Genomic DNA, 21844 nt, shown 5'->3' on the forward strand with positions numbered 1-21844 from the left:
CACATATTGAAACTTCCCCACGTGTGGTGCATCAAAAATGGGATATGATCAACGAATAGGTTTTTGGATGCATTGCACAAATTCGTGTTAAAACTGAACTATCAGAAAAAGTAAGCCAACTGCTCTCACAGAAACTATATTCAAAAATGTATACCTCATGCTCTAAAAATGTTATATTTTATTGGTTGATAAACCTCATTAAAATTATTGCATAATTTGTCTTAGCTAATAATGAGAAATAACTTCGAAATAAAGGTCCAGGAACCACGACGGCGGGGTTATCGGCGTCAAGTCGAGATTACTTTTAGTCGGCGGCGTAAATCAGCGTTGCAATACTTTTACATAACATTTGATTTTTTTACATTTGATTGAAGAAAACTTTTTAAGGATTTTCCAGGATTTTATTTACTAAACTTTTATAAAAAATCAAAACCATCCCAATTATTTTAAGGGAATTCTTCGAAATCTCATCGGAAAATTCTTCGGAGCCCCCTCGGGAAATTTATTGGAAAATTCTATAAAAAAATCTTTATCGCATTTTTTTGTCAAATCCTTCGGAATTTCTCCAGCATTTTTTTTCAAATTTTCCTGTAGAAAGTCTTCGAAATATCTACGGGATATTTTTCGAATGTTTCCTTAAAAAAATCTTCACATTTTTTCTAAATGTTTTTTGGGAAGTTCTTCAGCGATCTCCAGAATTTCCTCGGCAAGTTTTCGAAATTCCTTAGAGATTTTTTTTTAATTTTCTTCGGGAAAATCCTCAAAACTTACTCAGGAAATTCTTCGGGAATTTTTCGAGACATTTTCCGGAATTTCATCAACAAATTCTTTGGAATTTTTCTTTGAAACCTCTTCGGAATTTTCTTTTTAATTTCCTCAGGAAATTCTTTTAAACTAAATCCGGTATTTTTTCGGTATTATTTTGAGTTCTTTTTGAGAAATTCTTCGAAATTTCCTCAGGAATTCTAGAGAGTTTCCACGACAAATTCTTTGGATTTTCTTTGGAAAACTTATCGAAATTTCCTTGGGATTTTTTTCGGAATTCCCTCAGAAAAATCTTCTGAATTTCCTCGGCAAATAATTCGAAATATCCACGTCCACTTCGCAATTTACTTCGGAAATTCTTCAAATCGTCATTAGAAGACTCTATGCGAACTCTTCGGGAAACTCTACAGAATTTCCTTTGGAAATCCTACGGAACTTTTTCTGGAAGTTCTTCGAAAATTCGTTGCCGAGAGGGCGCTGCCGAGAGTAGATATTCTCATGATTTTATTATTCCTGCTAAGACTGGAATCAAAGATCCTTCCCCTTCGTGATTTCTGATAGCATTCTAGAATTCATTTTGTTATTAAAAACGAGAGTATCACTAGTTTCCAATCTATGAATTACACCGTAATAATGCTAATGCTAATCATGATGCTAAATCTCCATTTTAAGAATAGTATGCTTGAAATATGTAAGGAAGAAAATTCTTTAGAAATGGAATTCCTTTAATAGAAAATCTTAATCAACAATAAAGTGTTACAAGGATTCTCAAATTCAGATGGATTTTCTACGACTCATACCAGAATTCCGAAAACAGTTTCTTCAATTTTGCAATGACGAATTTCCAAAGTTCTAAAATCTCTGCAACTTTAAAATAATTTCTTCAAAATATATTTTAGAAGGGCTTCGTGGTAGTTGAATTCAAGAATATGAATTGAATTCAAGGTTTGGTATTCAAATACCACCCAACAGTTTTTAAACTGTGAAAATACTCCGAAAGCAATGAAAGCAATGATTTCAAATGTTGAAAATATATAAAATGAGAACAGACAGATTTTTTTAAATTAATTGAACGAAAACAACTGACATAACAAAATAATTTTGGAATCGAAATTCTGATATCCGGAATAAATCATGTTCTTTTGAGAAGAATAATATTACTGTGAAAATCTTGGAATTAAAAAGTGATTCCTAAGATATTTAGATCCTAAGATTTCCAATATTTTATACCAAAAATCAAAATTTCATTAATTACTGAAATCCGGTATATTAATAAATACTGAGATAACAAAGGGTCCCTCCTTAGCCGTGCGGTAAGACGCACGGCTACAAAGCAAGACCATGCTGAGGGTGGCTGGGTTCGATTCCCGGTGCCGGTCTAGGCAATTTTCGGATTGGAAATTGTCTCGACTTCCTTGGGCATAAAAGTATCATCGTGTTAGCCTCATGATATACGAATGCAAAAATGGTAATCTGGCTTAGAAACCTCGCAGTTAATAACTGTGGAAGTGCTTAATGAACACTAAGCTGCGAGGCGGCTCTGTTCCAGTGTGGGATGTAATGCCAATAAGAAGAAGAAGAAGAAGAGATAACAAAAATCTCAACAACACGCATGCTTATAATAGTTCATATAAAACACTATTATAGTAAAACTCATTTTGATATCGATTGTCCATATCTAAAAAAAGCTGTTGTTGCGTAAATTGTTATAAACGCTTTGCCCTACCAAATAAACGAACTCATTCAAAATACGCATCAAAATTGGAACCTTTTGACCCATAATAGTTTCTAGAAAACAAATTTAAGAAAATACGAGAAATCGGTATATATCAAGTAAAAACCTAAGAATAACTCAGTGTCAACGAAATTCCCGGTTATTTCCCGGTTTTTCCCGGTTCTATCAAATTCCCGGTTCTCCCGGTTTTCCCGGTTCAGTGGCCACCCTGTCATTTGGTAGAAAAGGGTCATTTGGCCGAAATGAACATATAGTGTTGTTTGCTCGAGCTGCCGAAAAAAAATCGTTTGACCGAAAATGCTGCTTGGCCGGACGAGGTGACATAAGGTCGGAAACGGTTTGCGAAGATCATACGGCCGAACTGATAATTTGGCTGAAAAAGACGTTTGCTCCGACAGCTCATTTGTTAGAAAATAGCGGTCGTACGGCTAGATAGCTTTCGGCTTAACGTATTATTCGGCCATGTGGTATTCGGTCAAATGACGTTCAATGAAACGACCCTTCATCTTTTGAAATTTTTCTCGTAGAAAATTCGATGAATTACTGATAGACAACATAAGAAATTTCACGAAGAAATGCAAAGAAATTCCATAAAAAAATCCAGTTGAAATTTTCGTTGGAAACAGTTTTTGTGAAACTTGAAAAAAAGCACAAGGAAATTCTGTTAGATTCGAAGTATGCATACCCGGTGGCATAGGCAAACTCCTAAACAATTTCCCGTGAAAATTTCAAAGAAATTCCCGTGAAAACTTTAGAGCAATTCCAGTTGAAAATTCTAAAAACTTGGAAGAATCTCCTGGGACAGCTCATTAGATTTTTCCAGAGAAATTTAAAGGATTCTACCGTTAATATCTTAGAATATCCTGAAAAAAAAAATACGTTACGAACGTAACAAAAAAATCGCCAAGCCATCGCCTACCAAAATTATGACAAACGTTGCCGCCGACGATTTTCGGATCGGCGCTGACCTCTAACGGTAGTCAGAATCCATGAACGGACCAACGGGATATATTATTAGATGTTCTATAACCAAAATAAAGATTATTTGAGCAAAAGTTGAATTTTATGCAACAACAAAAAAATGGCTCGATTATCCCGAGTTCAGGAGCAGCAGGGACTATGTCCAAGGGCTTGACGATCCCTCCCCAGGCCATCTGTGAGTTGTGGCGCCTGCCTAGGATGTGGTGGGGTTTGACAGTGGGCCCTGTTAAACCTCTATAAAAAGCTGCATGTATCCGCAAGTAGGCTACGCCAAAGCGACCGTGTGCCGCTCAAAGCGCACAAGCCCAAGTCCTGGTGTTAGGTGGGACGCTAAACAGCCCTGACAGGATTGCCCTCCGGCGAGACAGGAGGTTTGCGCAGGCCCAATAAGCCGCCTGGAAAACCAATCATTACTAACAATATAAGAGATAATGCGACTCGATATAATCGGCAAAGACCTAGGCGACGAATAAAGGATTACGATTGGAAGCTTGGAACATGGCACTGCAAGTCCCTAGGTTTCGCAGGTTGCGACAGGATGATCTACGATGAATTATATCCCCGCAACTTCGACGTCGTGGCGCTGCAGGAGATTTGCTGGACAGGACAGAAAGTGTGGAAAAGCGGGCATCGGGCGGCTACCTTCTACCAAAGCTGTGGCACCACCAACGAGCTGGGAACCGGCTTCATAGTGCTGGGTAAGATGCGCCAACGCGTGATTGGGTGGCAGCCAATCAACGCAAGGATGTGCAAGCTGAGGATTAAAGGCCGTTTTTTCAACTATAGCATCATCAACGTGCACTGCCCACACGAAGGAAGACCCGACGACGAGAAAGAAGCGTTCTACGCACAGCTGAAGCAGACATACGATGGATGCCCACTGCGGGACGTCAAAATCGTCATCGGTGACATGAACGCGCAGGTAGGAAGGGAGGAAATGTATAGACCGGTCATCGGATCAACCTCCCGCGGAATGGTAGTCCGAAGCACCTTCTTTCCCCGCAAAAATATCCACAAGGCCACATGGAGATCACCTAACCAAGAAACGGAAAACCAAATCGCCCACGTTCTAATCGGCGGTAAATTCTTCTCCGACATCACGAACGTACGCACTTACCGCAGTGCGAATATTGAATCCGATCACTACCTCGTTGCAGTATGCCTGCGCTCAAAACTCTCGACGGTGTACAACACGCGTCAAAGTCGGACGCCGCGGCTTAATATTGGGCGGCTACAAGACGGTAGACTAGCCCAAGAATACGCGCAGCAGCTGGAAGTGGCACTCCCAACGGAAAAGCAGCTAGGCGCAGAGTCTCTTGAAGATGGCTGGAGAGATATTCGATCCGCCATTGGTAGCACCACAACCGCTGCACTTGGCACGGTGCCCCCGGATCAGAGAAACGACTGGTATGACGGCGAATGTGAGCAGTTAGTAGAAGAGAAGAATGCAGCATGGGCGAGATTGCTGCAACACCGCACGAGGGCGAACGAGCCACGATATAAACAGGCGCGGAACAGACAAAACTCGATTATCCGGAGGAAAAAGCGTCAGCAGGAAGATCGAGACCACGAAGAGACGGAGCAACTGTTCATTCATTTATTCAGACTAAGGCCTAAGGAGCAACTGTACCGCGCTAATAACACACGAAAGTTCTATGAGAAGTTGAACCGTTCACGTAAGGGCCACGTGCCACAGCCTGATATGTGTAAGGACATAAACGGGAACCTTCTTACGAACGAGCGTGAGGTGATCCAAAGGTGAAGGCAGGACTACGAAGAGCACCTGAATGGCAATGTGGTAGAGGAAGATGGCGGTATGGTGATGGACCTGGGGTAACGCGCGCAGGACATAATTCTACCGGCTCCGGGTCTCCAGGAGGAGATTGGCCGGCTGAAGAACAACAAAGCCCCTGGGGTTGACCAACTACCAGGAGAGCTATTTAAACACGGTGGTGAGGCACTGGCTAGAGCGCTGCACTGGGTCATTACCAAGATTTGGGAGGAAGAAGTTTTGCCGCAGGAGTGAATGGAAGGTGTCGTGTGTGCCATCTACAAAAAGGGCGATAAGCTGGATTGTAGCAACTACCGCGCAATCACATTGATGAATGCCGCCTACAAAATACTCTCCCAAATTTTATGTCGTCGACTAGCACCAATTGCAAGGGAGTTCGTGGGGCAGTACCAGGCGGGTTTTATGGGCGAACGCTCCACCACGGACCAGGTGTTCGCCATTCGCCAAGTACTGTAGAAGTGCCGCGAATACAACGTGCCCACACATCATCTATTCATCGACTTCAAAGCCGCATATGATACAATCGATCGGGACCAGCTATGGCAGCTAATGCACGAACACCGATTTCCGGATAAACTGACACGGTTGATCAAAGCGACGATGGATCGGGTGATATGCGTAGTTCGAGTTTCAGGGGCATTCTCGAGTTCCTTCGAAACCCGCAGAGGGTTACGGCAAGGTGATGGTCTTTCGTGTCTGCTATTCAACATCGCTTTGGAAGGGGTAATACGAAGAGCAGGGATTAACACGAGTGGTACAATTTTCAATAAGTCCGTCCAGCTATTTGGCTTCGCCGACGACATAGATATTATGGCACGTAAGTTTGAGAAGATGGAGGAAGCCTACATCAGACTGAAGAGGGAAGCCAAGCGAATCGGACTAGTCATCAATACGTCGAAGACGAAGTACATGATAGGAAGAGGTTCAAGAGAAGATAATGTGAGCCACCCACCGCGAGTTGGCATCGGTGGTGACGAAATCGAGGTGGTAGAAGAATTTGTGTACTTGGGCTCACTGGTGACTGCCGAAAATGATACCAGCAGATAAATTCGGAGACGCATAGTGGCTGGAAATCGTACATACTTTGGACTTCGCAAGACGCTCCGATCGAATAGAGTTCGCCGCCGTACCAAACTGACAATCTACAAAACGCTCATTAGACCGGTAGTTCTCTACGGACACGAGACCTGGACGATGCTCGTGGAGAACCAACGCGCACTCGGAGTTTTCGAAAGGAAAGTGCTGCGTACCATCTATGGTGGGGTGCAGATGGCGGACGGTACGTGGAGAAGGCGAATGAACCACGAGTTGCATCAGCTGTTGGGAGAACCATCCATCGTTCACACCGCGAAAATCGGACGACTGCGGTGGGCCGGCCACGTGTCGCCACGCCAGAATGTCGGACAATAACCCGGTGAAAATGGTTCTCGACAACGATCCGACGGGTACAAGTAGGCGAGGTGCGCAGCGGGCAAGCTGGATCGATCAGGTGGAAGATGACTTGCGGACCCTCCGTAGACTGCGTGGTTGGCGACGTGTAGCCATGGACCGAGCCGAATGGAGAAGACTCTTATATACCGCACAGGCCACTTCGGCCTTAGTCTGAATAAATAATAATAATCGATTATCCCGAGTTTCAACACTCCGGATAATCGAGTCGCGAGCCGCGGCCTGTATTCCGATCTATTATAATTTCATCATGTTCCCGGAACCGTTTTTACGGGAATGGGCATATCTCTGCGAAGTTTTGATGGATTCTCGATCTACAGTCACAATTAGTTGGCATATTAGTTCTAGTTTTTGGAGAGATAATAAAAAATAATGAAAGTAAACGTCACATAAATCGACAAGTAGTGGAAATAAAATGCATCTTGAACATACCTCCGGAAAACCCGGAACATTTCCGGGGCCAAGGACCAATCTCAGGTTTGCAGGGAACAGTATACTAGAAGAGCGTCCGCTTCTGATGGTCTTGATTTCATCAAAATCGGATTGATCGGATGATTTGAATTTCGACATAATTTTACCTATCTCAACCTTTCTGTCTAACCCCTGTGCTACTGGGGCAAACACCGTTTGCGCCAATTACATATGTGTTCAGCCCCTTAACAGAAAACAGTTTCGGGAGTAGAATACCAATTATGATTATGATTGAATCCCAAGGAATCTGAATCCTATGAGTATTTACACTGATTTTAGGCTATGAAAACCAAGTTCATTTTAAAGCTGAACTGAACAGAGCTCAGAAAGAATTTTGCTAAATATTGTCGTACTTCTCATGATAACCAATTTGTTTTTGCCTGCGAAGAATCAGTCATCTGTTTACAAATGAGAAATGTGTCATCAAATCAAGAGATAAATTTAAATGTTATATAATTAACTTCGATTATAAAAGCTTCCCAGATAAAATTTGTTTTCAATTACAAAGCGTCGTCACGCAAGTTGTTATGTGAACAATATTTAACCTACTTAAGCTTACTTTGATTCAGTTATAAAAGACAAAATGACATAAACAAACAAAAATGCAACAAAAATAAAATGTCAAAATGGGTGATTCAAATTTTATAGCATGGCGTGCTTAAAAAACTGGATCAATTTCGAAAGATTTCATGTGGAAATTGAAAAAACATGAACATTTTAAACAATTTCCCGTATAGTAATTTTAGAATTCTCGAATAGTTTTGGACGGTGTAAATTCATAGATAACTCTGAAAGATTTCTGAAAGCACTTGAAGATTCTTGAAATTTTTTATTTAAATTTTTTTTTTTTTTTTTTAAATAGTAATAGTTAATTTTAAAAAAATATTCAGAAATGAGGAAAATAAGAAAAATACGATATTCCAAGAAAATCTGAAAAATTTCATAAACACCAATGCAAAGAGATTTTTAGAAATTTATATATCCCGTAATCCAAAAAAATCTCACATATTCCCAGTTAATTTCTGAAGTATGCTTGATTTGAATGAATCTATAGAATAACCTGAAAAATTCAAAACTTTTAATAATGTCATGTCTAAATAAATCTTGCCAATTATTTCATGTAATTGAAGAGCAATTTTGGTTGCGGTTTAGTGAAATACGGAACCATAAACTTATTCGTAATTCGGACCGGACACATTGTGCACCGACCTGATCCGTTTGGCAGCGACAATGATGATGACGACATGACGGTGAGAAAACACATGTTCTCGGAAATCCTAAAGTATTGGTCTACTTTCGGGTGCAAGATCATTATTTTTTTCCAACAGGTATCGAAACGAAGACGAACACAACTATAAATCATCGGCAGCAGTTGATGACCGCCGTGCTTCTTTCTACCTGGGGTCATTCATCGCTCCTTTTACCTGAACCAGGGACTGTGGGATTGTGGATTCGATCCCACCAAAGAAGATTAATGATCGTGGGAGGCACCTACCTGCTGGACGGATGAGACGGCAGCCGATGCATCCTTGGCTTTGTCGTAAGCCGGCGTGAAGGTATTCGGATGATGTACTCCGAACACGAAGGGTCCGTCGTTTTCCGGAGTATCGCCGCGAGGCGGTGGCGGCGGCGTCTGCATCGGGAGAATCCGCTGCGGTGGAACCGGCGGAATCGGTAGAGAGTTCCCGCCGGAGGACGCATCGATTAGCCGACGACGCGGCAACATCGGACCGGACTGCGCCACATTCAGCTGATTGTGGTGATAGACCAGTTCGTCGTAGTCATCGTCGTCTTCGTGATCGCTGTTGTTGCGATTGGTGCTAACGCTCGTAAAGAAGTGATTGGCGTTTGGTGCTGTCGGTCGATGATAGCGAGGATCATTTGTCACGTCCGAAAATTTGAAGTCGATGTTGTTCATCGAGTGTAGTGTCGGAGACGGAGGACTTCCATACGGATATCCTTTGTTGGAATTTAAGTTTTCGTACTGTCGGGTGATGAGGTTGAAGTCATTGTAACCGCGGGTAGGGTTCTTATTCTTTGCATTGCTGATCTGCTTACTGCTGAGGACCTGCGGTTGCGCCATATTGGCACGACGCTCCAGCAGAGGGCGCGTGGAACGATTGAACGGATGCTCGCGGGATTGCATCTTCGAGGAGGACAAAATCTGCGGCGGCATCTACGGTTGGAGCCCCGCCCAAGGAGAAGACACAACAAACAATTTACGGGCCTATCACGCTCCAATGGTGCACACTAACACGGGTAATTGAATCACAGGCCTTCTCTTCGTGCCGCTTCACTATTTTCAGGTTACCGCCGAAAACCAATTTCATCGACTTGGCCAGCAGAGCGGAACGATTCCGTGCACTCGAACAATGACGCAGTTGAAACCACTTTTCTGCCTTTCTTTATTACACCCACAATCCACTACTTTTTCAAGTTGAGCTTCACTAACGCCACCACGTGGCAGCACACTTTCACCGCACCGGATTCAAATAACAAAATCAAAGTAGGCTTCGATTGCACACCAGGCACTTTTTGATTGCTTTATTGCTTCTTCTTTTATTTTCGTATTTTTCCGCATCGAATCAAATCGAACCTGCAATAAAAATTACATCAGCTTGCTTGATAACGACCGAACAATCGCGCTCCGTTGCAGTTCGCGAATTTTCGCTCACTACTTCTTCCGAGTTTCTTCTTCTGCCAGTCGCTCTTATCATTTGCTGCAATTATTCCACACCCATTCATCCGGCTGCGACGATTTCAATGTCGTGTTTTGATAACAGAGAACCGACCACTGTAAGACTAGAAACCCATCGATATCACTGCCATGCTGCTTCCGCACATAAATGCTGTCACCTGTTCTGTCAGCTACGCATGGCCGCCCGACTCGCTCCAAAATTTGCAATCGTTTTCAGCGTTGATAACGCGTGTTTCGACTTCCTCCTGTGGTGTTTGTGTGATTCGCGCGTTTACGGCGTGACAAGTGTCCAACCCTCTCAATCGTTGTTCCCCTGTGTTGAGCAATCAGTTCGACGGCAAACAAACGGCCTAAAGAACGTGACTTTGGCAGTGTCAAGTGCCGACAGTTCTTTGCCAATGTAAACAAACCCACCTAGCAGGCTGCGAAATTTTTCCCCTTCGGATAGACAAATATTTGCTCGATTAAATGAGCTATCCTTATCGGACCGTTATCGAATTTCGCGAGCGATCAAATGAGCTGTCAATAAGCATCAGCCACACGAAAACAACAGCAACAGCAAAACTGGCAATGCTTTTGAATTGGTTCCGATTCTAAAAACCCCAAAAACCCGTTGCTGCTGCTGATGCACTTTGACGAACGCTGTTTACATTTGAACCGCCAAATATTGACTTTTTAGAGACGAAACTGAACTGAACAAAGCCAGCCAGCAGTGTTCGGCGGCTCTCCCGTCCCGTGCCGGGCCATCGACAAACAAAAACAAGAAGTACTGCCCTCAAAACAACGACCACCACATCAAAATCATCCCCTTTTCGGCAGTTTTCAACTTTTAATTACTGTTTGTTTGCCCGCTTGCTTCGATGGCACTACACGAACGAACGAACCAGTGCGACATGCGAGCGAGTGTTTGAGTTTGTTATCTGTACCTGAAAGCTGCAGAAGTAGAAGCCGGTACCAGTCAGGCAGCCATCCGGCGTGCATTTCTGCTTTCAGTTAAATAAATGTGAACTGCTCCTTGTGCGACGCTCGGAAACCATTGCTCAGCTGTTCGCGGCTGATAAGAGCCCGGGCCGTTCTCATGTGTAAACAACCCGAAAATGTGATCAATAGCAGTGTCCCCTTTGACGCATGCACGCGTATGATGCGACCCAAGCGACACCTGGATGAAAGCAAGGAACCATGCGTGAGAATTCAGTACACACTGCCCCTGTCGGTAAATTCAGTCCACATGTGACGTGAAGAAGATGCAAGTCGGTCAAGCAAGCGTGATGTGGGTTTTGCTTGAGAATTCCGATGGCTGGGGAACATTTTCACACACCCAATATCGAGGGGACGTGTGAATGGACGTCGGCGGAAACAATGCAATGGGAACACTTCCGGAAGAAACTATGTTCGAAAAAGGGTTACCACGCAATGGACATCATGGAGGTAGGGTGGCAGTTTGCGTAACTAATTATGGCCGGTTTTGCTTGGTTAACGATATATGCATGAGTGTTTTTTTATGAACGCTCATCTATGGTGGATTCATTCATTAGCGACTCGGGAAATAATTCACACAATCGATTCGATGAATTCAATGATGCAAAATAAGTGAAAACAAAAACGAAAAGAAGAGGATGATATTTGGAATTTCCTGTTCAATTGAAGCTCAAAACAGGTAGCATATGATTTTGGTAAATCAAACGAATTTCGCTTTGGAAATTCCAACGAATTTCCCTTTGGATATTCCAACGAATTTCCCTTTGGAAATTCCAACGAAAAATTCCAACGAATTTCCCTTTGGAAATTCCAAAGAATTCCGAAGAAGTTCCCTTTGGAAATACCAACGAATTTAACTTTGCATATTTCAACGAATTTCCCTTTTGGAATTCCATTTAATTTCCCTTTGGAATTATCAAAGAATTTCCCTTTGGAAATTCCATCGAATTTCCCTTTGGAAATTCCATCGAATTTCCCTTTGGAAATTCCAACGAATTTCCCTTTGTTATTTCCAACGAATTTCCCTTTGTTATTTCCAACGAATTTTCCTTTGGAAATTCCAACGAATTTCCCTTTGGAAATTCCAACGAATTTCCCTTTGGAAATTCCAACGAATTTCCCTTTGGAAATTCCAACGAATTTCCCTTTGGAAATTCCAACGAATTTCCCTTTGGAAATTCCAACGAATTTCCCTTTGGAAATTTCAACGAATTTCCCTTTGGAAATTCCAACGAATTTCCCTTTGGAAATTCCAACGAATTTCCTTTTGGAAATTCCAACGAATTTCCTTTTGGAAATTCCAACGAATTTCCTTTTGGAAATTCCAACGAATTTCCCTTTGGAAATTCCAACGAATTTCCCTTTGGAAATTCCAACGAATTTCCCTTTGGAAATTCCAACGAATTTCCCTTTGGAAATTCCAACGAATTTCCCTTTGGAAATTCCAACGAATTTCCCTTTGGAAATTCCAACGAATTTCCCTTTGGAAATTCCAACGAATTTCCCTTTGGAAATTCCAACGAATTTCCCTTTGGAAATTTCAACAAATTTCCCTTTGGAAATTCCAACGAATTTCCCTTTGGAAAATCCAACGAATTTCCCTTTGGAAATTTCAACGAATCTCCCTTTGGAAACTCCAACGAATTTCCTTTTGGAAATTCCAACGAATTTCCTTTTGGAAATTCCAACGAATTTCCCTTTGGAAATTCCAACAAATTTCCCTTTGGAAATTCCAAAGAATTTCCCTTTGCAAATTCCAACGAATTTCCCTTTGGAAATTCCAACGAATTTCCCTTTAGAAATTCCAACGAATTTCCCTTTGAAAATTCCAACGAATTTCCCTTTGGAAATTCCAACGAATTTCCCTTTGGAACTTCCAACGAATTTCTCCTTGGAAATTCCAACGAATTTCCCTTTGGAAATTCCAGCGAATTTCCCTTTGGAAATTTCAACAAATTTCCTTTTGGAAATTCCAACGAATTTCCCTTTGGAAAATCCAACGAATTTCCCTTTGGAAAATCCAACGAATTTCCCTTTGGAAATTTCAACGAATCTCCCTTTGGAAATTCCAACGAATTGCCCTTTGGAAATTCCAACGAATTTCCCTTTGGAAATTCCAACAAATTTCCTTTTGGAAATTCCAACGAATTTTCCTTTGGAAATTCCAACGAATTTTCCTTTGGAAATTCCAACGGATTTCCCTTTGTAAATTCCAACGAATTTCCCCCTGGAAATTCCAACGAATTTCCCTTTGGAAATATCAACGAATTTCCTTTTGGAAATTCCAACGAATTTCCCTTTGGAAATTCCAACGAATTTCCTTTTGGAAATTCTTACGAACTTTCCTTTGGAAATTCCAACAAATTTCCCTTTAGAAATTCCAACGAATGTCCCTTTGAAAATTCCAACGAATTTCCTTTTGGAAATTCCAACGAATCTTCCTTTGGAAATTCCAACGAATTTCCTTTTGGAAATTCCAACGAATTTCCTTTTGGAAATTCCAACGAATTTCCTTTTGGAAATTCTTACGAATTTTCCTTTGGAAATTCCAACAAATTTCCTTTTAGAAATTCCAACGAATTTCCCTTTGGAAATTCCAACGAATTTCCCTTTGGAAATTCCAACGAATTTCCCTTTGGAAATTCCAACGAACTTCCCTTTGAAAATTCCAACGAATTTCCTTTGAAATTCCAACGAATTTCCTTTGGAAATTCAACGAATTTCCTTTGGAAATTCAACGAATTTCCTTTGGAAATTTCAACGAATTTCCTTTGGAAATTCCAACGAATTTCCCTTTGGACACTTCAACGAATTTCTTTTTGGAAATTCCAACGAATATTACTTTGGAAATTCCAACGAATTTCCCTTTGGAAATTCCAACGAATTTCCCTTTGGAAATTCCAACGAATTTCCCTTTGGAAATTCCAACGAATTTCCCTTTGGAAATTCCAACGAATTTCCCTTTGGAAATTCCAACGAATTTCCCTTTGGAAATTCCAAATTGCATTTGGAAATTCCAACGAATTTCCCTTTGGAAATTCCAACGAATTTCCCTTTGGAAATTCCAACGAATTTCCCTTTGGAAATTCCAACGAATTTCCCTTTGGAAATTCCAACGAATTTCCCTTTGAAAATTCCAACGAATTTCCCTTTGGAAATTCCAACGAATTTCCCTTTGGAAATTCCAACGAATTTCCCTTTGGAAATTCCAACGAATTTCCCTTTGGAAATTCCAACGAATTTCCCTTTGGAAATTCCAACGAATTTCCCTTTGGAAATTCCAACGAATTTCTCTTTGGAAATTCCAACGAATTTCTTTTTGGAAATTCCAACGAATTTCTCTTTGAAATTCCGAATTTCCTTTGAAATTCCAACGAATTTCCTTTGGAAATGCCAACGAATTTCCTTTGGAAATTCCATCGAATTTCCTTTGGAAATTTCAACGAATTTTCTTTGGAAATTTCAAAGAATTTCCTTTGGAAATTCCAACGAATTTCCTTTGGAAATTCCAACGAATTTCCTTTGGAAATTCCAACGAATTTCCTTTGGAAATTCCAACGCATTCCTTTGGAAATTCCAACGAATTTCCTTTGAAATTCCAACGAATTTCCTTTGGAAATTCAACGAATTTCCTTTGGAAATTCCAACGAATTTCCTTTGGAAATTCAACGAATTTCCTTTGAAAATTCCAACGAATTTCCTTTGAAATTCAACGAATTTCCTTTGGAAATTCCAACGAATTTTCCTTTGGAAAGTCCAACGAATTTCCCTTTGAAATTCCAACGAATTTCCTTTGGAAATTCAACGAATTTCCTTTGAAATTCCAACGAATTTCCTTTGAAATTCCAACGAATTTCCTTTGAAATTCCAACGAATTTCCTTTGGAAATTCCAACGAATTTCCTTTTGGAAATTCTTCGAATTTCCTTTGAAATTCCAACGAATTTCCCATTGAAATTCCAACGAATTTCCCTTTGGAAATTCCAACGAATTTCCTTTGGAAATTCCAACGAATTCCTTGGAAATTCCAACGAATTTCCTTTGGAAATTCCTTCGAATTTCCTCTTGGAAATTCCTTGGAATATCCCTTTGGAAATTCCTTCGAATTTCCCTTTTGAAATTCATTTGATTTTCCATTTGGAAATTCCTTCAAATTTCCCTTTTGGAATTCTTTCGAATTTCTTAGAAATTCCTTCGAATTTCCCTTTGAAAATTCCTTCGAATTTTCCTTTGGAAATTCCTTCGAAATTCCCTTTGGAAATTCCTCCAAATTTCCGTTTAAAAATTTCTGCGAATTTACCTTTGGAAATTCCTTCGAATTTCCCTTTGGAAATTTCTGCGAATTTCCCTTTGGAAATTCCTTCGAATTTCCCGTGGAAATTCCTTCGAATTTCCTTTGAAATTCCTTCGAATTTCCTTTGAAATTCCTTCGAATTTCCTTTGGAAATTCCGATTTTTTCAATTTCCTTTGGAAATTCTTTCGAATTTCCTTTGGAAATTCTTCAATTTCCCTTTGAAAATCCTTCGAATTTCCCGTGGAAATTCCTTCGAATTTCCCTTGGAAATTCCTTCGAATTTCCCTTGGAAATTCCTTCGAATTTCCCTTGGAAATTCCTTCGAATTTCCCTTGGAAATTCCTTCGAATTTCCCTTGGAAATTCCTTCGAATTTCCCTTGGAAATTCCTTCGAATTTCCCTTGGAAATTCCTTCGAATTTCCCTTGGAAATTCCTTCGAATTTCCCTTGGAAATTCCTTCGAATTTTCCTTTGAAAATCCTTCGAATTTCCTTTGAAATTCCTTCGAATTTCCTTTGAAATTCCTGCGAATTTCCCTTTGGAAATTTCTTCGAATTTCCCTTTGAAAATTCCTTCGAATTTCCCTTTGGAAATTCCTTCGAATTTCCCTTTGGAAATTCCTTCGAATTTCCTTTTGGAAATTCCTTCGAATTTCCCTTTGGAAATTCCTTCGAATTTTCCTTTGGAAATTCCTTCGAATTTCCCTTTGGAAATTCCTTCGAATTTCCCTTTGGAAATTCCTTCGAATTTCCCTTTGGAAATTCCTTCGAATTTCCCTTTGGAAATTCCTTCGAATTTCCCTTTGGAAATTCCTTCGAATTTCCCTTTGGAAATTCCTTCGAATTTCCCTTTGGAAATTCCTTCGAATTTCCCTTTGGAAATTCCTTCGAATTTTCCTTTGGAAATTCCTTCGAATTTCCACGGGAAATTCCTTCGAATTTCCACGGGAAATTCCTTCGAATTTCCTTTGGAAATTCTTTTAACTTCATTTGGAAATTCCTTCGAATTTCCTTTGGAAATTCCTTCGAATTTCCTTTGAAATTCCTTCGAATTTCCTTTGGAAATTCTTCGAATTTTCCTTTGGAATTTCCTTCAAATTTTCCTTTGGAATTTACTTCGAATTTCCTTTGGAATTCCCTCGAATTTCCTTTGGAAATTCCTTTGAATTTCCTATGGAAGTTCCTTCGAATTTCCCTTGGAAATTCCTTCGAATTTCCCTTGGAAATTCCTTCGAATTTCCTTTGTAAATCCTTCGAATTTCCCTTGGAAATTCCTTCGAATTTCCTTTGAAATTCCTTCGAATTTCCTTTGGAAATTCCTTCGAATTTCCTTTGAAATTCCTTCGAATTTCCTTTGAAATTCCTTCGAATATCCCTTTGGAAATTCCTTCGAATCTCCCTTAGGAAATTCCTTCGAATTTTCCTTTGGAAATCCCTCCGAATTTCCCTTTGGAAATTCGTCCGAAATTCCCTTTCTCTTTGGAAATTCCTTCGAATTTCCTTTTGGAAAATTCTTCGAATTTCCCTTTGAAAATTCCTTCGAATTTCCCTTTGAAAATTCTATCGAATTTCCCTTTGGAAATTCCTTCGAATTTCCCTTTGGAAATTCCTTCGAATTTCCCTTCTGAAATCCCTTCGAATTTCCCTTTAGAAATTCCTTCGAATTTCTCTTTGGAAATTCCTTCGAATTTCCCTTTGGAAATTCCTTCGAATTTCCCTTTGGAAATTCCTTCGAATTTCTCTTTGGAAATTCCTTCGATTTTTCCCTTTGGAAATGCCTTCGAATTTCCCTTCGGAAATTCTTTCGAATTTCCCTTTGGAAATTCCTTCGAATTTCCCTTTGGAAATTCCTTCGAATTTCCCTTTTGGAAATTCCTTCGAATTTCCCTTTTGGAAGTGCCTTCGAATTTCCATTTGGAAATTCTATCGAATTTCCCTTTGGAAATTCCTTCAAATTTCCCTTTGGAAATCCCTTCAAATTTCCCTTTGGAAATTCCTTCGAATTTCCCTTTGGAAATTCCTTCGAATTTCCCATTGCAAATTCCTTCGAATTTCCCTTTGGAAATTCCTTCGAAATTCCCTTTGGAAATTCCTTCGAAATTCCCTTTGGAAATTCCTTCGAATTTCCCTTTGGATATTTCTTCGAATTTCCCTTTGGAAATTCCATCGAATTTTCGTTTGGAAATCCCTTCGAATTTCCCTTTGGAAATTCCTTCATATTTTCTTTTGGAAATTCCTTCGAATTTAATTTCAACAAATTATCCATTGAAAGAGTGGTACCCTCAAATACTTTTTTCGAATGAAATCGTCGGATTTTCCCGAGATACAGGATCGAATTCCAAAATTTCAATTACACCAAGGATAGTTAATTTGAATTTCGGCTGAAAGTTTGTTCAACTTTGCTGTTCGTGCATCATTTACTCGTGAAATTCGTTCGAATTTCTAAAAGAAAATCATTCAAAATTCTATAAGAAATTCGTTCGAATTCCCACTGAAGATGTTTTTGAATTTCCACAGTAAGTTATTTTGAATTTCCACCTGAACTTTGTTCGAAAAATAATGTTGCTGTGTTCTAGCCCCTCTCTTAAAAACATGAAAAATAAGTGATATTATTTTCTTCGATTCGATTTTATATCAACTTAACTCACGTCACGGCAAAATATGAAAATTATTTATCATTTGTGTAAACAACAAATCATTTCATATTATTTAATCATTTTTTTAAACTCTGTGGAAATCTATTAAAATAATAAAGTTTTATTTTGCCAAGGAAAGTACAAAAGAGACATGCCTCTTTCTTTAGTCTCTTGAAGGAATAAGATCGAAAAATCCTTTTTTATCTCGTATTTGTATCAAGTTATCAGTACTGGTGGCATAGTGGTAGCGATACGATCCAAGAACTAACTAGTTCTTACTTAATTAGGCTAGGCTAGTAGCTCACGCATTGATTTAATTATTTTTATGGCTTGATTATAAACCTATTTTTCTTTGAACATCTTCCAATCTTGAACGAAAATTGTTTTGAACCCTGGTTTGAATGTACTGCACACTCAACTCTATACTTATTTTCTTCAACAATGCACGTGTTCAATGCAGTCTTCTCGGGCAAACAGAGAAAACCGTTATTGACGATTCGTTGCCATCGACAGCAACAGGTTCCAAAACGCGAGATGTAACTGCAACTTGCTCGAGTCTATGCCATGAAGCCTGACACTTATTATTGCGACAGTGTTCTCCAAGTTTACTGTTGGCAGATCCTACAGAGGCACTGTAAGCTTATTTGGATCACAAAACTTTTCCGGATCATTCGGAGTCGAGTCGAGCAGCTCATATGTATCGCACTCGCACCGCACCGTGATGTAAACAGAGCTAATTAACACACTGTGCGAACCGCACAGACAGCCACCACAACCACAAATCAGCCTTGTTCGACTTTAAGCCACACACGCGGCGGGCCGCCTCATGTGTTGTAATCTTTCAGCTCGCTAGAAGCAAGAAAACGGAGTCTCTAACTATGCCTAGACCCCGAGGTTAAATAGGCCTGCGGTGAAACTTTTCTACTCGACGCAATACAGTAGTTGGCTTTGCGGATAGAGCCAGCGCATAGCAACCGAACTTTTATTCCTCTTCCACCATCACCGCCGAGACACCATACCCTCGGTTTTCAAAACACAAACAACACACGCGAGTCAAAACCTCCACTGCGTCCGCACAGATTCTCTTCTTCTGGTTTTTCGTTTTCTTGCTGCACGTCCACCTCACCCCCTTTTTGCGTCTTCACAGCGGCTGCGCCGCCGGAGGGTGGCTGTTTCGAAAATTTAGCACAACTAACGCGATTCCAACCAACACACCCATAATCTCACCTCTATCGCTTTATTTCCCCCCTGGCGCACGAACACAACGGACACGCAAGTTAAACAAAAAAAATAGGAAAAGCACTCCAATCATGCGTACGAAACACGGAAAGACTACACGCGACAGGACGCAAACGCGACGAGCTTACGCGACGGCCATCGAACTGCAACTGACTCAAGAATCGAAACCGAACCGGAGTTGGCCGTGATCGAACGGTATCCAACGACGACCTGTTGATTCTCACCAACACCACCTTGGATTTATTAAGGTGCAAACGATAAAAAAAAACAACGAACGGATAGGGCAGGTGAGTGAACGTGAAGCCACACTCGAGCGCGGCGAGACGACGACGACGCAAGGCAAGAGAACTTCGAAAAACGAAAAGCGCAAAGCCGCTGGCACAAACAAGACCAGCGCACGATGGGTCCGGTTGTTGTTGTGAGATGAATGTTGGATGGAAGAGATCGAAAACAAAGGTGAACGGTGAACGAAATTACCTGGATTCGAGTTACCAACCGTACGGTCCTCACCCGAGATAGCATGACTCAACTGCGATGGTAACCCGAATACCAAACGTTTCTGTATAGATAATAGAACACTTGGACAGTGTTGGTTGCTTGTTTGGAGCTTTGATGATGGTGATTCGACTGCTTTTTGTGTTTGGCTTAGGTTGCCTGCGCTCATTCACAAGATTGTTCGCGGACCGACTGCGGCACCTCTTCTCTTCTGCTCCTCGCCTGCTCGCGATGGTGGCTGATGCACTCTTCTCGGCAGGCAAGCGATTAAGTAGCGCGGATGAATCAGAGCCGAAACTGGACGGGCACTGACTGCGGCGGCTTGCTGCACGATTTCTCCGCAAAGCTATTTGAGGTGGAAGGAAGGTGAGAGAGACTTTGATGAGAGATAGGGAAAAAAATGACGCTGCACCCGATGGGGGAGTTGTGGCAAGTAATCGATACATCACAACAGTGAGAAAACATGAAAAATGTTTTTTTTGGTTAAATATCTTAAGATGCACAGCACATGTTTCGAAATGGACAAATTGATATGAAATTTGCGAAAAAGAATCCACGTGTCTTGGAAGGACTCGAGCCGATGTGCACTGAAGCACATCGGACTCGAACCCTCAACCTCCTACTCTCTAGATAGCTCCTACACAACAAGACTTAAATGTCACGTTTTTGTTCGAAAAATGTATTAGAGGGTAACCACTTGCTTAGGTGTAGTTTGACCTCCGTTGCGGGTCTTCCAGTTCATTCACGTTTGGTACAAAATCGATCCCACTCCTTCAGGTCCATATTAGCCTCTAGAGACCATGCGTGGAGTATGATCTGGAGATAATATAAAATCCGATTTTAACTTAATTTAACTCGACACACGATTTTAACATATTTAAATCGTAAATCACATGAATAGCCTCTAAGGGCATATATGGACACAATTAATTGCTATTGATGATGTAGATTTCAACTTCAGAATAATTTGGTAAACTTATACAATTTGATTTGAATATATCGTTGAAATCGCGTAGTTGACGTAGTAGATCTATAAGTCTAAACTCCAGGATGATTTGGAGAATTCATAACCCCCAATTTGGGCATATCTAAATTGTGAATCATATGAAAATTTTCCAGAATGGACACAATTGATTGCTGATGACTTTTTAACAAGCGTAGTTAGGTCTTAACTCCAAAACGATTTGGAAAGCTTAAAACGTCCGATATTGACATAATCTAAATCGTTAATCATAAGCATGGACTCTAAGGACCTATGCGAACACAATGTAGTACTATTGGTTATTGGTTTTGCTCTTGGTGCTATTGGTTTTGTACCGAGTGTAGTTGATGTGGTAGATTCTTTAGGTCTGAACTCCAAAATGATTTGAATAGCTCAGAACAACGGTTCTCAACCTGGGGTACATGTACCCCTGGGTGTAGCGCGGACAAAAATGCGCAATGGCGGATGTATTACAATTCCAACAAACACTTTTGATCAAGTTTTGATAATTGCGTAATTTTTTATTTCAATGCCAATACCCATTAAAAAATGATCATATTTTGTGTAAATGGTATACAAGTAAACATATTCCTGCCACTACAACCAAAATTTAAGAAGCCCTTTGTCGGTATTGATTGTTGGTATTTAATTTGAGAGGCATGACGACTTCTTACAAAAAGCTAAATAGCTTCGTTGCAAGCAGTGTTGGTAAAATCATTCACAAATTTCAATTATCGAGCCGTTCCGTACGAACAAACTCGTTTGCGAATTATAATAAATGCATCACTTCCCAAGAGGCTCGGAAGCCGCCTTCCAAGAGGCTCGGAAGCCTCCTTCCAACAGGCTCGAGAAGCCTCGTTCCAAGAGGCTCGGGGAGCCTTCTTCCAAGAGGCTCGGAAGCCTCCTATCAAGAGGCTCGGAAGCCTCCTATCAAGAGGCTCGGAAGCCTTCTTTAAAGAGGTTCGGAAGTCTCATTCCAAGAGGCTCGAAAGCCTCCTTCCAAGAGGCTTAGAATCCTCCTTCCAAGAGGTTCGGAATCCTGCTTCCAAGAGGCTCGGAAGCCTCCTTCCAAGAGGCTCGGAAGCCTCCTTCCAAGTGGCTCGGAAGCCTCCTTTCAAGTGGCCCGGAAGCCTCCTCCCAAGAGTCTCTTTTCATGAGGTTCGGAATTCTCCTTTCAAGAGGCTCGAAAGCCTCCTTTCAAGGGGCTCGAAAGCATCCTTCCAAGAGGTTCGGAATCCTCCTTCCAAGAGGCTCGGAAGCCTCCTTTCAAAAGGCTCGGAAGCCTCCTTCCAAGAGGCTCGGAAGTCTCCTTCCAAGAGGCTCGGAAGCC

The 21844-nt window shown here is 40.9% G+C and overlaps 1 protein-coding gene across 3 annotated transcripts in view; it reads right to left on the reverse strand.

Moving 5' to 3' along the window:
- LOC134202104 (uncharacterized) overlaps positions 1 to 19675 on the reverse strand; it is a 227861-nt gene extending 208186 nt beyond the window's left edge. The window contains exons 1-2 of one of the 3 annotated variants that reach the window (XM_062677185.1): positions 19515 to 19675; positions 8689 to 9789 (exon numbers count right to left, since the gene is read on the reverse strand). In XM_062677185.1, the coding sequence (XP_062533169.1) occupies positions 8689 to 9369 (681 nt within the window). In that variant the 5' untranslated portion in view covers positions 9370 to 9789; positions 19515 to 19675. Of the gene's footprint in view, positions 1 to 8688; positions 9790 to 18817; positions 18840 to 19025; positions 19341 to 19514 lie in introns of those variants that run through there. The other 2 variants (XM_062677180.1, XM_062677187.1) reach the window with 2 other exon arrangements.
- Positions 19676 to 21844: the final 2169 nt, after the last annotated feature.

This window comes from Armigeres subalbatus, chromosome 1, assembly GCF_024139115.2.
Source record: "Armigeres subalbatus isolate Guangzhou_Male chromosome 1, GZ_Asu_2, whole genome shotgun sequence".
In the NCBI taxonomy this organism is placed as follows: Eukaryota; Metazoa; Arthropoda; class Insecta; order Diptera; family Culicidae; genus Armigeres; species Armigeres subalbatus.